The sequence below is a fragment of the Lepidochelys kempii genome, chromosome 2, assembly GCF_965140265.1.
Source record: "Lepidochelys kempii isolate rLepKem1 chromosome 2, rLepKem1.hap2, whole genome shotgun sequence".
Lineage (NCBI taxonomy): Eukaryota > Metazoa > Chordata > Testudines > Cheloniidae > Lepidochelys > Lepidochelys kempii.
This window is the reverse complement of record NC_133257.1, coordinates 5,193,187-5,208,036: the sequence shown is the minus strand read 5'-3', so window position 1 is coordinate 5,208,036 and position 14,850 is coordinate 5,193,187. Positions and strand designations below refer to the sequence as shown.

At 44.0% G+C, this 14,850-nt stretch overlaps 1 protein-coding gene across 7 annotated transcripts in view; it reads left to right on the top strand.

The window, feature by feature from the left end:
* The first annotated feature begins 355 nt into the window (after positions 1-355).
* RHPN1 (rhophilin Rho GTPase binding protein 1) overlaps positions 356-14,850 on the top strand; it is a 52,036-nt gene continuing 37,541 nt past the window's right edge. For 4 of the 7 annotated variants that reach the window (XM_073329964.1, XM_073329963.1, XM_073329960.1 and 1 more), the window contains exons 1-3: positions 466-501; positions 8,050-8,168; positions 13,998-14,126. In XM_073329964.1, coding sequence (XP_073186065.1) covers positions 481-501; positions 8,050-8,168; positions 13,998-14,126 — 269 coding nt within the window. In that variant the 5' untranslated portion in view covers positions 466-480. Of the gene's footprint in view, positions 502-5,349; positions 5,454-6,886; positions 7,084-8,049; positions 8,169-13,997; positions 14,127-14,850 lie in introns of those variants that run through there. The other 3 variants (XM_073329959.1, XM_073329962.1, XM_073329961.1) reach the window with 3 other exon arrangements.

Genomic DNA, 14,850 nt, shown 5'->3' with positions numbered 1-14,850 from the left:
TGGCACCTTAGAGACTAACCAATTTATTTGAGCATGAGCTTTCGTGAGCTACAGCTCACTTCATCGGATGCATACCGTGGAAACTGCAGCAGACTTTATATACACACAGATAATATGAAACAATATTCAGGGGACACCATCACAGGGCCTAATAACATCAGCCACACTATCGGAGGCTCATTCACCTGCACATCAACCAATGTGATATGTGCCAGCAATGCCCCTCTGCCATGTACATTGGCCAAACTGGACAGTCTCTACGTAAAAGAATAAATGGACACAAATCAGATGTCAAGAATTATAACATTCATAAACCACTCGGAGAACACTTCAATCTCTCTGGTCACACGATTACAGACATGAAAGTTGCGATATTACAAGGAAAAAAAACTTCAAAACCAGACTCCAGCGAGAGACTGTTGAATTGGAATTCATTTGCAAATTGGATACGATTAACTTAGGCTTGAATAGAGACTGGGAATGGCTAAGTCATTATGCAAGGTAACCTATTTCCCCTTGTTTTTTCCTACCCCCACCCCTCCCCAGATGTTCTTGTTAAACCCTGGATTTGTGCTGGAAATGGCCCAACTTGGATTATCATACACATTGTAAGGGGAGTGATCACTTTAGATAAGCTATTACCAGCAGGAGAGTGTGGTGTGGGGAGAGAAAACCTTTTGTAGTGGTAAACACCCATTTTTTCATGCTTTGTGTGTATAAAAAGATCTTCTATACTTTCCACAGTATGCATCCGGTGAAGTGAGCTGTAGCTCACGAAAGCTTATGCTCAAATAAATTGGTTAGTCTCTAAGGTGCCACAAGTACTCCTTTTCTTTTTGCGAATACAGACTAACACGGCTGTTACTCTGAAACCTACAAAAGTATAATTATGCTTGTAAATGTCCCCGTGTAGACAAATCTTAAGTCAGCAGCAATTACCAGTTGACATGTAAGGGGCCTTGTCTATCTTTTGTCCCCTTCACTTTGCATGAGACCAGCCTCTCACTCTTTCACAACACTGAAACATAGCTCTAGCACATTTCTGCAGCACACTTTGTTTTCCTTTTGTGTTGGACACTGAATGTAATGTTTGGCAGGCTTTTGGGGCCTAGAACGGACTTGCTAGAATAATACTGGCTCTAATCCTGGTTTGTCAGAGGCAATAAACTTCAGTGCTGGACACAACTCGTGTAACTTAATGACCCATATCTTATTCATTCCCATAGCTTTCTTAACATGCTGTATTCTAAGTACATACAATCTGTTCTGCGTTCTGACCTATGCATGCAACAAAGATTATGGACACCTGTTGACAGAGGAGATGCTGTATGTTTACTTACCTGGTTTGAGTCCACTGCAAAGGATGGCTAAGAAATCTTGAGTTAAACCTTGAATTTCACTCAAAATGTGACTTGTGCAACTGTAGCAACTGCACCCGGAAATGCCTTTAATATTCAGTAAAGGCCTGAGAGGTTAACACTAACTTCATTTAATGACAAAAAGAAAAGGAGGACTTGTGGCACCTTGGAGACTAACAAATTTATTTTAGCATAAGCTTTCGTGAGCTACAGCTCACTTCATCGGATGCATTTGTTAGTCTCTAAGGTGCCACAAGTCCTCCTTTTCTTTTTGCGGATACAGACGAACACGGAAACCTTTCATTTAATTACAGTTGCTCATTATGTTTCAGGATTGGGTTTAAGGTTATGCAGCAAATCAAGTAAGAAAATTTGTATTGAAGTTTAAAAGCCATCCCTTGTGTCCCTCTTGCCCAAGTAACTGACGGGCTTTGGAAGAAATGTCCTCACTGAAAACTGTAGTGCAGTTTTTGTTTTTCTTTATATTGCACTTTTAAATCTCCAGAGACTCTGGTCAGCAGAAACAGGCAACTGTTCTTTGTTCATTTAGTGCAGACTGTCTGAGGAGATGCACACTACGGGTTAGATTTTTCCAAAAGTGCCTGACTGAGTTATTCTTGTGGTGTTCTCTCACTTTAAATCTGAAGAACCTTCATTTTAGATTATCTGCTTGTTTTCCCATCGGTAAAAATGTCTTGAGGTAAAATGCTGGCAGAATTTCCTTCTTTCCTTCAGTTTAAAATTAATTGCATTTTAAAATGGCAGGAGCGGCTAGAGACTAGAATCTAGACCTTAGTTAGTACCTACTGTAGTTGTTGCAAAATGCTCATTCTAACAAACTGTTCAGTAATGGTTCTTTGTGATAGTACTTCTAATCTTCAAAAGGCTTTACTCAGTATCTCACAGGGAGGTGGGAGGGTTACTCAGTTTTTACAGTGGGTGGAGGAAGATGAGGCAGAGAGATCAAATGAATTTCCTAAAAGCAGTAAGTCTCAAGATCCTGACTTGCATTTTTGTGCTTAAGCCACCCCTCCCATAACCCTGTGCTACATGGTCCAAGTTTAATACCCGTCTTTCCAGTACAATTTTACTGCATTTTCTGACTGAGGAGCATGGGTGGGAATTAAAAACTATCTCATGAAACTTGATTGTTTAAATGGTGAGATGTAATATTCAACTAAAAAGACAGTAAACATGAGCGCTTGTTCAAATGCTTGCTTTTATAAACTCATGACTCTGCGAGCAGCACGGTGCATCTTTCTTATCAGAAACTACATAATATTTTGGGCAAATCCAAAGAGTGCAACTTCCTAGGCCGCTGTATAACGAAAAAATTAAGTTTAATGCTGCCTTGCCTCATCTTGCATCTGTGGTTAGGATGTTCCTGGAGGCCTACAGGAAGGCCAGAATTTCCCAAAGTGACTACCGATTTTGAGTGCTTGATTGGAGACACCTTAAAGGGGTTGGATATTAAGAGTGTGGGTGCTCGGTATGTTTTGAGACTCTGGCTCCTTTTTAAAAAAAAAAAACAAAAAAACTACTTGTGGCACTTTAGAGACTAACAAATTTATTTGGGCATAAGCTTTCGTGGGCTAAAACCCACTTCATCGGATGCATGCAGTGGAAAATACAGTAGGAAGATTATATATACACACACAGAGAGAACATGAAAAAATGGGTGTTGCCATACCAACTGTCATGAGAATAATCAATTAAGGTGGGCTTCTTAGAGCTCGGTCTCCTTTTGCCATGTGTGTATATATGTCAGCATCCCCACCTCTGTTCTGTTTGCCTCACCTCTGTCCCTTCAAAGAGGTACATATGGATTTGGTTAATTAAAGTTCTTATGGTTAGGGATGGGATTTTTCATGAATGTAGCAGTATCTGATATCCATTTATAGGGATCCATAAGAGTCTTACATTCCTTCTGAACCAATTTCTTTTAGACATTTTAGTCTCCTTGAATCTGCTGTGATGATTTTTAACAGGTTCTCTTAGAAATTGTCATCAACTCTGAGGCTTGCTTGTCTGTTTTTAGTGACTCTGTTTTCCCCCACTTGACTAGCACCTAGATCAGCGGCTGGCAAACTTTTTGGCCTGAGGGCCACGTTAGGTTTCCAAAATTGTACAGAGGGCTGGTTAGGGGAGGCTGTGCCACTCCAAACAGCCAGGCGTGGCCCAACCCCTATCCAACCCGCCCCCTGCTTCTTGCCCCCTTACAGCCCCCCCCCGGGACTCTTGCCCCAGGCACCTGTCCCCTGACTGCCCCCAGACCCTCCGCCCCAACTGCCCCCCCACTGTCCCATCCAACCCCTCCTCTCATTCCTGACTGCCCCCGGGAACCCCGTTCCCCACCCTCTGACCACCCCCTCGAACTTCCCTGCCCTCTATCCAACCCCCAGGCTTTCTGCCTCCTTATTGCACTGCCTGGAGCACTGGTGGCTGGAGGAGCTACAGTCGTACCGCCGCGCAGCACAGAGCACCAGGTCAGGCCGGGCTCTGCAGCTGCGTTGCCCCAGGAGTTCGCAGCCCCACCGCCCAGAGCATTGTGCCGGTGGCACAGTGAGCTGAGGCTGCGGGGAGGGGGCGTGCCTCCTGGGCCAGGAGCTCAGGGGCCGGGCAGGAGGGTCCCATGGACCCGATATGGCCTGCAGGCCGTAGTTTGCCCACCTCTGATCTAGATGCTCCTTTAAGGTCCCCCAGCCTGCTCCATCTTCGCTTGGAATAACTGGCACAATCGCCAAATAGGGCTCTGTGGCTGCAATATTCCTCATTCTTGGTAAGAATGGCAAGATTCAATCTCTCTTAAATTAAATTCACTTTGGTGAAGAAGCAGAGTGTCTGCAAAATGGGTGTGGACCTTTTGAGAGCTCAGCGTTTGCTCCTTAGCGCAATAGTCCTCGGAGTTATTTGTTTTCAGCATCTCACACATGAGACTTGTGGGACAGCTAGTTTTTAGTCCTAGTGACCCATTTAATTCATTCAGATGATTCATGATCTCCTTCTCTGCCTTTCTCCAATCTTTGTAATGCATGCACAGATTACTTTATATGTCACATTTGAGCATTAATCAGAGTATTAGAAGCTGAGCAACAGAGGTCATGCCATCTGCTATGTTAGTGTGCAGGCTGAATTTTGCTCTACAGTAATCACAAACGTCCATGCTTATAGCAGTAACTCACTCAAGTCAGTCTTTTTGTATGATTTCAAAATATCCAGAACAGTTAGTCCCCAATAGATTATGAATTACCTTGTATCTTTTCACAAGCAACATTTTCCACCGCCACCTCAGTTATTAATCAAAACAAATATGATCTCATTATTTTCCCATTCCTAAAGAAGTTGCACTTATTTACTGTCCATCTCTTTCATTTTTTTAATTAGGGCAGGTTTCCAAATCCACATTATTTCTTTTGCAGTCAAGAATTAGGTTTTTATTGGCCCCTGAACCAGAGCTGAATTCCAATGGGCAGCGGAGACTGCGGGAACTGTGGGATAGCTACCCACAGTGCAACACTCCGGAAGTCGACGCTTGCCTCAGTACTGTGGAAGCACTCCGAGTTAATGCACTTAGAGCATTTTCTGTGGGGACACACACACTCGAGTATATAAAACCGATTTCTAAAAAAACGACTTCTATAAATTTGACCTAATTCCGTAGTGTAGATATACGCTTAGAGACTTTCTTGCAGCTGTGTTGGCCACATAGCAGTCTTAGCCTGCATTTATAAGACCCCTGCCTCCTCTCAGCAAGAAGCACATTATCACCTATTCTATAATCCGTATATTCCCCAAGCAATACCTCCTTTAAGCAAGGAGGAGAGACAAGACTTCACAAAGTCCACTGCGGAGTTCCCCATGCAAATTTAACTTTATCATCATCCAAGCACATACCCAGGTACCATGGTGGGTGCTGTAGAAAATGTGTCCATCTCTACAGATAAGCATGGCACCTCACAGACCAACACAGATTCCCTACCCACCAGAGTCTGCTGCCTAGGTGAGGGCAAGGAGATGATGCCCTGTCCCTATCCCCACCCTGTGGTGATCAGGAGAAGACAAGTGAAATAAGATGATGCCACATGAGAAGCTAATGTAAGCTAGTTTTAGTGGCTTAAAAAAATTAATAAAAGTAGTGGCTTTTTTTGGGTTTTGACCTAATCAGAGCTATAAGTAAGTGTTGAGAGGTTCTGAAAAGAGGAGGAGGAGTTAGTCTTTTATTCTAAAGCTTTGGCTCTAGGTGGTGGCTAGAAATAAGGTCATTCTGTTGCTCTAAAGAACTTCATGAGAGATTGAGTGAATTCCACCCAGTCCCGGTTCTGGGGGCCAGTACGTGGCCTAGGCAGAACTGAAGTAAGACTTGTGCTGGCTGCACTGGGGTGAAATTCACCCTATTTGTATAAACTAAAATTTAGCTTGCTGGCATGGGTGGTTTTGTTGTTGCAGATTATCTGATATTAACATAAGAATAGCAGACTTCCATGTCTCCAGCTTAACACAACTCCCCTGCCTTGGACCCCTCCAAAAAGGGCTCTTTATTTAGGTCCTTGGCACTCCTAGGGAGCACATTTCACAATTTATTTTCTATTGTGTGAGGAGCAATTCAATCTTTCTGTGTGGGTAGAGCTTTTTGTGTCACTGTGGAATCTGAGATCCTCCTCCTAACAGTGTTTGTTGGGAGTACCCGCTAATATTTCTTTCCCTCCCCTTGTGAAACTTCAAGATAATATATATTTGTGATTCCCCAAAGTGATGATTAAACTCATAACAATTCCCTGCCTATAAAGAGACTGACTCAAAGAAAAAATTTTTTGGGGGAGGGAAGGGAGTGGAGAAGAGAGTAAAAGTGATAAATGGATTACATTTAAAAGTAATGCCCTGATTTTCAGAGTTGCTGAGCAAGCTCAAATCCTGAATTCAGCAGGAGCTCATCACCCATGGAAAATCAGTATGCTAGTGTCCAGGCTGCAGTTATAGATTTACTGTGATCTGAGGCTCCTCGGGCTGGCATCCTAAATCTTTCATGCTATGTCCATCCAATAAAGTCCTGTAAAGGAGACAACATATATTATTCCACTCTTGAGAGATCCCATGTTTTTAAAACTATCTGGATATCCACCTAGTAATCCAGGCAATCTAAGCAACAATGGTACCAGACTACTATAACGCATTTTCAAAAGGCTTCGTTGTTTCCCAGAGTGCTTGAATTGCTGAATAACCTCAGTAGGTGGCTTACTGTAGTGATCGTCAGTGTGACTCCTTATTGTCATTTGCTGAAAGGAATGAGGCATTTGAAATATAGTGCTAGTGTTGGTATCAAGGGAACGGAGGTCAGCAAGTGGAGTCATTCAGGATTGTAGAAGGGAGTGCTAAGGGAGAGCAAGTGATTGTAATTAAATGATAGCTGGAATATTTCAGCTGCTGTCTGGGTCAGATGCAGATCTCTAAGAATGGTGCAGATAAAGGGAAAAGGGGGAGGGGGACTGAACTATTCAGTAGGTAGCAGATAGTTTCACAAGAGTTTGCTAAGGGCTTGGCTACACTTGCAGATGTAGAGCGCTTTGGGTTAAACCAGCCTTCGTACAGTGCATTAGGAAAAGCGCTCCAGTCTGTCCACACTGACAGCTGGTGTGGCCACATTTGCGGCACTTGCAGCTGCATTGGGAGCAGTTCATTATGGGCAGCTATCCCAGCGTTCAAGGGGCTGCAATGTGCTTTTCAAATGGTGAGGAGGGGGGAGTGTGTTTGTGTGTATGTGGGGGGAGAGAGTGGGTTTTTGGGGTGTTGAGTGTCAGCATGCTGTCTTGTAAGTACAGACCCCCCTCCCTCCCTGCCTCTCTCACTCACTGAAAGCAAACGTTAGCTGTTAGTTTTTTTTTCTCTGAGCTGATAAGCAGCCAGCACTCCAAATTGGAGCTTTGAAAGGGCCACTTCCACATTCCTGCCAGAGTTCACAACAAAAACAAGAGAGGCCACTTCAGTTAATGGGATTATGGAACCTTTCTGGAGAGCAATCACAGCGCTGTAACATAAGCCCTCGTTCACACTGACACTGTAGCGTCTCACCCAATACACAGGAAACTGTATCCCTCTCTGGGAGATGGAGTATCGGCAGCGCTCTAGCCAGGGAGTCGGAGCGCTTTACATGCCTTGCCAGTGTGGACGGGGAGTGAGTTAGAGCGCTCTGGGCGGCTTCATTGCGGTATAACATGCAAGTGGAGCTAAGGCCTTGACTACACTGCCACGTACAGCACTGAAACTTTTTTCTCTCAAGGGTGTGAAAAAACACACTCCTGAGCCATGCAAGTTTCAGTGCTGTAAAGTGGCAGTGTAGACAGCACTGGAGCCGCAGCGCTTTAACGTCGGCTGTGTTGACATGTCATGAACTAAAACTACACTTCACACTATATATGTTTATTATTAAGCCATGTCATTGTCCTCGGCACTTTGACACAAAGCAAAGAAAGATGATCAAACCTGGAGGAAAGAATAGCAGAGGCTTTTGTGTTAAGCTATTATCTGTTGACTCGCTGCTTGTGGGCTGTCCAGAAGCAATGGTTCTCCAGAGCAGATTTGAAAAAGAAACAGATGAGGCTGGTGGTACAGGAGGCTGGGATAGAAAGGATGTTCTAAGTTTGGTGAAGATGTTCTGTTTGAACAGGATATGTTGTGACAATCTTTTTTCTCTTAGCAGGGCTGCGATCCCTTTGCACAGACCCAGCGCAGCAAACTGCAGCACCGCCGCGCACGAATTAACCAACAGATCAACAAGGAGATGAGAATGCGAGCTGGGGCAGAAAACCTCTTCAAGTGAGCACTGGTCCATCTCCAATGCTAGAACACCTGTGTGCTAGCATTCTGAATTGCTTCTTGGTTTAGGCTAATTATTCTCTCTAGCAAGAGACAATGACTTGCACTAGAAACATGTCAGTTTGCTCGCTTACAAAGACTAGTGACTTGGTGTTACTAGGCTACGTGTATTGGAGAGGGGAAGAGTATATTCTGGGTATTCTGTCATTGTTTCCTATACTGGTCAATTGGGGGATAGATAAGGTGACCGACTAAGACTCTCCCTGTTAATTATGAGTCTGTTGGTGTGGCTACGTCTTTTCCCCTACCTCCTTTTGCAGCATGACTAGAAACCAGAAAGGAAGAACATAACCCTGTGCTGTACTGCTGCCCTGATAACGCTTTACTGGTGGCTTCAACTTCTGGCCACTTCTCACTCTCCACTTCTGCATGGTGGGGTAATGCGCACCATGGGGAAGTGATTTCTAAGCGTACTAATATGTTGTGCTTTAATTGGTCTGTGTAGACCCTGCTGCTGCTCACTAGGGAACTCTTAGTCTGCACCAGCAGGGTCTACACAGACCAATTAATGCATAACACGTTGGTGTGTGTTGAAATCACACCCCCATAGTGCTCATTACCCCACCATATAGACAAGCCCTACGTCTGCTCCTGGATGTTATGCCTCATCTAATTAAAAGACTTGAAATCTTGCTGTGTCCTTTTCTGCATGACCCTGCTTCATAAAACCAAGGAGAAATGTTCTATGTAAGCAGGATTGTGCCTAGGTGTGCTGTTTATATCAAAATCATGAATCAGAGTGATGATACCTGCTATTCATAGGGCATCCAAGAATGTGGACAGCAAGTAGTTCCCATCCTCCTAACAGAGGCATTTCAAATCCGGCATAGGGCAAAAAGGGCGGGGGAGCTAGAAGGAATGCAAGGCAAAACACAGGCAACTTAATTACTTTGTTGGGGAGTGTGAGGAGCACCTGGGCTAAGTTAGAAAACAAAACACTCTGATGTTCTTTTTCAGGCTGCTGAAACATTTGGATCAGCAGTTTGAACACTTTTCCCACTGGTAACTTTCTTTGGTGAGCCTGTTTTTGAGATTAAACAGGTCCATTCTCAGCAGAGGTTGGCCAGGACATCCAAGATTTCATGAAGTTTTGGAGTTAATGGAAAACCAAAGCTTTACTCATAAAATCAGCTGAAATTAAGTCATTTAGTAAAATATTGCTATTTTTCCATGGCTTTAAGGATGTAACCTTGTTTTCCACTGAATGCATCCGATGAAGTGAGCTGTAGCTCACGAAAGCTTATGCTCAAATAAATTTTAGTCTCTAAGGTGCCACAAGTACTCCTTTTCTTTTTGTTCTCCAATGGTTAGCACTGAAGACTTCTAGGCCTCGTCTACCACTGCAAACCCAAAATGTAGTCAAGGAAAGCTGTGATTAGTACTGGTTGGTGGAGCTTACTGTTAAGCAGGGTTTCAGCTATGTGGGTGGCTGGACATTAGCTGTTGGAGTCAGGACAAGTTCCCATTGTAGACAGAACCATACTCCTTAAAATGATCTGTTTGGAGCGTCATTCCTCTTTCCTAAGAAGCTACAGTGAATGGTGTGTTTGAAATAAAATGCAGTTTTGTTGGACAGTGTAGTAGCTTTTGTTTGATGGATAAATAAACTGACTGAGACAGTTAAGCAATGAAAGTCTTTTCCCGTCTTGTTCAAATACCACTGACTCAGCAAAGTAATTGAAGCGATTAAGGGGTTGGCAATAAACCATATTTTTAATATCTCTGTACAAAGAATTAACTAAGCAAACATTTGATAACTCCTCAGATTGATCAAGACTCATGGTTATATAAGGTATATTCTTAATGAGATCAAAATGTACCCTTGTGCAGCGTCGAGTATGAAAACTAGAAACTGTTTTAAGTTCTGTTTTAAGCTGTGCATCGGCCTTGTGCTGACTTTCTGCACAAAGGTAAATTTCACCCTTAATGAATGCTTGGCCAATACCTAGGGGGTTACACCAATATATGGAAGGTGCCATGTCCTAACTAAGATGGATAGATTCAATACCAGACCTTTCTGAAGTGCTGCTGCCTAACTAATTTAATTTCATTTGCAAACAAAATATAGTCTGACCTGTAACCTATACACTTGGCTTTTTAAAAGGCTGACTTTTCCCAAAGCTGAAAAAAATTATGAGCAAAATTCACTGGGAGTAAACATTTAGATGTAAAAATGCAATTGAAAACTGAGCTAAGTGTTTTCAAATGTCCAACCTCACCCCGCCCCCCAACCAATTCTTCATTCACAAAACAAGGTCTCTCTCTTCCGTTATGAATCCATCCTGGTTAAGAGGGAGGGGGCGGATAGGGGGCAGGGGCCAGGCTGTTGGGGGAGGCACAGCCTTCCCTACCAGCCCTCCATACAGTTTTGCAACCCTGATCTGGCCCTGGGGTCAAAGTTTCCAGACCCCTGTTTTAGCTGTTACTGGATCGTGGTGTTTGTGAACACAACTTGCCAGAGGCTTGAAAAGGCTTTAGCCCTGAGCCAAGCTGAAGTATGGCCGTGTCCTTTTTTTTGACTGCACTCAGCTACATAGAGGCCCAACTTGATTTAAGGTGAGAGACTAGGACATGTTTCAGCAGACAATTTGGGTGTTGTCAGCTTTCCCCTGCCATCAGGTTCTCTCTTCCTGTTTCTTTTGTTTTTGTTTTTTTCTCATGAGCCAATGAGAAAGGTGCAATTGGTTTGAAAAGCTGTCTCATCAAAGCAGGTGACTCATTGCAGCTTAAATCCATCCTTCATGTTTACATCTGCTGATGTAAAATACATGGGAGAGAAAACAGGGTATTCAGCAGGATGCTGCTATTGAGTGACCAAAGAACAGGCTTTGAGCTGCAATATGTTGCTATTTGTACTGGAAAAGCTGCACTTTTCGTATCTAAGAATTACACTTAAAAGAGCTAAAAATGAAGTATGTGTGAAATCTTGGTTGAAAGTGTGTATGTGGAATAAGATTTGAGCCTGTACTGGAGATATTGGCTTGTCTAGTATCACAGGAACTCTGTGGCAGAGGCAGGGACAGAATCCAGTTCTCCAGGAAAGCATTCAGTGCCTTGATTGTGAGACCATGCTTTATCTTCCTGAAATCCCCTGCCTCCTTCACCACACACCTTCTAACTACTGCGGCAAATGAAGTCAGAGGTCCTACAGACTAATCCCCAGAGCAGGCCCATCCTGTTCACTTAGTAAGGCAGGGGTCCTGTTCAAAAAATAGTGTACGATCATGTAATTAAAGACTCTCATAATTCCGTGTGGAAGGATTAGGGTTTTATTGGTAAATGTCAATTTCACCATACACACACACACATCAGCAAAAAGTCCCTCAATCATAGAAATTTAGAGGTAGGCAAAGAAAAAATGTTGTTTGAACTTAAAGATATTTACTTTGTATATTTAAACATGTTTGTGTTTTAAGATTTGAATCTCAACATCAGTTGTCATTATCTGCTCCCCCATAATTTTTCACAACTAAGAAAATTTAAATTGATAAATAGAAAAAAATGCTTAAAAATAAACACATCTGTTAAAATTATAAAAAAACAAATTGACTTCTGCCAAGGTTAATCATGGTGCATGCACACAAAGGGATGAAATAAGGAGGCACAGGCAAGCTTAATTCTGATGTTTTCTAACTCATGAGGGCTTGACTTTGCAACCTGAATGTTCTCTTAGTAATTTTTGTATGTGGTTATGCATATAGGGACAAGACGACAACTTTTCTAATAGGAAGGTCACTGGATTAGAATTTAGGAGAACTGGGTTCTGTTTCTGGCTCTACAACTGACTTGCTGTGACCTTGGGCTACTCGCTTCACCTTCCAGAGCCTCTCTTTCCCTTCCTATCCTCTCTTGTCTATTTGGATTGTAAGCTCTTTAGGGCAGGGAGTGTGGTGGTTTGTTGTTTTTTGTTTTTCTTTCATACAGCACCCAGCTCAATGGGGCCCAATCTTGCTTGAGGACTCTGGGCATTAGTGTGTTAGGAATAATTAATGATAATAAGAGTATGCCTTCATACTTATCTGTAAGGGCCCAGCATGTTCCCTGACTCCATCCCCCTCCAGTTTGCATTCTGTCATATGTTCAAACCTGATGTTATGTGGCAGAAAAAAGCATGATTTTAAAATGTCAGGAAACTTCATTTTCTTTCTTTCTTTCTTTTTCTTTTTTTCAAAAAAAAGTTGAGCTTGTCCCTGTCCCATGTACTGTGTGGCCCTAGACCAGTGGTTTTCAACCAGGGGTATGTGTACCCCAGGCGTACGCAGAGGTCTTTCCGGAGGTACATCAGCTCATCTGGATATTTGCCTAGTTTTGTAACAGGCTCTAGAGCCCTGCAGTAGGACTGAGGTCCTGCAGGACCTGCTGCCGTAATAGCAGGAGCAAGATGATAATTCAACAAACGATGCGGGACTGAGTGGGCATGAGTATTGCAGGGTGGGACCAGAGTGGGATTTAAAAAAAAATAATCCTCCCGCACTGCAAACAACATGAATGCCCCATCGAGCAGCTGCTGCTATCCGGCCGCCCAGCTCTGAAAGCAGTGCCTCCACCAGCAACAGTGCAAAAATAAGAGTGGCAATACCATACCATATTTCTGCGCTGCTCGTGGTGATGGCGGCAGTGTTGCCTTCAGAGCTGGGTGCCCAGCCAGCAGCTGCTGCTCTCCGGCTGCCGAATGACAAGGCTCACAAGTGAAAACCAGGCTCAAGTATTACACAGAAATGGAAGTACAATATTTACATCCCAATTGATTTTATTTTATAATTATATGATAAAGTAAGCAATTGTTCAGTAACAGTGGGCTCTGACGCTTTTTGTATTTCTGTGTCTGATTTTGTAAGTAAGTAGTTTAAGTGAGGTGGAACTTGGGATATGCAAGACCAGTCAGATTCTGAAAGGGGTACAGTAGTCTAGAAAGGTTGAGAATCACTGCCCTAGACCACACTGTGGAACTCTGAGGCTCCCACAGAGTTAAATACCAATCCTTGGCTATGTTTGTCTGACTTTTTAAACTAAAGACTCCAATTTGAGATTGTGTGCAGCCTCACTCGGAGGCAGTCTGAAAGCTGCTTTGCTGCTGTCCCTAGCAGACCACACCACTGAGGCTGCTGGGCACTGTCCTAGTTGCTAGGCGTGGGACACGGCTAGAAATAAATATCTCCTAAGAGAAGCAGAAGGGAGTCAGGATGCCATGTCCCACTGCAGGCCCAGCTGCGTGTCAGAGCCTTTTCTTCCTCCTGACCCCCTGCCCTCTCTCAAAAGAGTTGCTCTTTTCTCTTTTAACCTCTCCGTCTCTGCCTGTTAACGCCTATCTTTCCATCATCATTGATCGTAGGTGGAAAGCCTTCAGACTCTGGAAAGCTTTTGTTCTAAAATGCATTTTGTGAAGCTCAGTGGAAATACCAAAGATTATGTAGTGGTTAGAGCAGGAGTCCAAGAGCAGGCATGCTTCCTGGGTTCTCTCCTAGCTCTGTCACTGACCCAGAGAGAGAGATCTGGGCATCTAGCTCATTTCAAAGATCTGGGTCTCTGTTTCTCACTCTAAAATAGGAATAATATTTCCCTACCTTGCTGGAGTATTCGGAAGCTTAACTCATTAGTTTGGAAGGCACCTTGTGAGACTCTGAAATGCCCTATAGGCATAAAGTGGCGCATGTCGTTCTATTGGGAGCTGAAGGCTTGTGGTTTGAATGTGGTAGATCAGTGGATTTTATCTTGTGGACCACTTCCTAAGACAATTCCTCCTGTGCTCTGTCTCCTTTTTATTTTCAGGGCCACAAGTAATCACAAAGTAAAAGAAACAGTAGCCTTGGAGCTTAGCTATGTTAATTCCAATCTGCAGTTACTGAAGGAAGAACTAGAAGAACTGAACAGCTCTGTGGACGTATACCAGAATGACAGGTAAGGTGTATGGGGAGGTGGGTCACCAAGTTGAGCAAGAAGGTTGCTAGAGTTGCAGGGCCCAGGAAAATGGAGAAAGTGGTCAAAGCCTAAGTTCCTTCTAAGGGGCCTGGAGAAGAGAGAGGTAGAGGGTGGGCGGGGAACAAGTTGGAGTGTGCAGAGCTGCGGCAGGGAGAGGTGCCTCTCCTCCGAGCCTGGGGCTGCTGCAGCGGGGAGAGGGCTGGTGGGAGTCCTCTCTCACTGCCACAGCCCTGGTGCAGCCTGCACCCCAAACCCCCCAGACAGAGCCCTCACCCCCTGCACCCCAACCCTCTGCCCTGAGCCCCATCCCACACTCCGAACCCTTGGCTCCACCCCCGCCACACGTAACAAAATTCATTCTGCACAATGATCTAAAAAATTAGAAGGAACACTGGTCAAAGCCCTTGAAAATCAGGTGTGCTGGGCAAGTAGGTGCCAAGACACCACGGTGATGGGCATAATATAAATACCTAGCTAGCAATATGCTGCAGTAAGCCTCAGTACGTTTGCACAGTGGAAGCTGGGGCCCATTCCTCAGGAAAGATGTGGAGAGGCCTTCTTACCCCATACCTCCTTCACAGTAGACATTGTGGGTGTGTGGCTATGGGTGAAGTGAATATGGTCTGTGAATAGATATTGTATATACAGCTGCCCATACAAGCAAGGGTCCCTACACACTCTCCCACACAAACTATACCTCTGC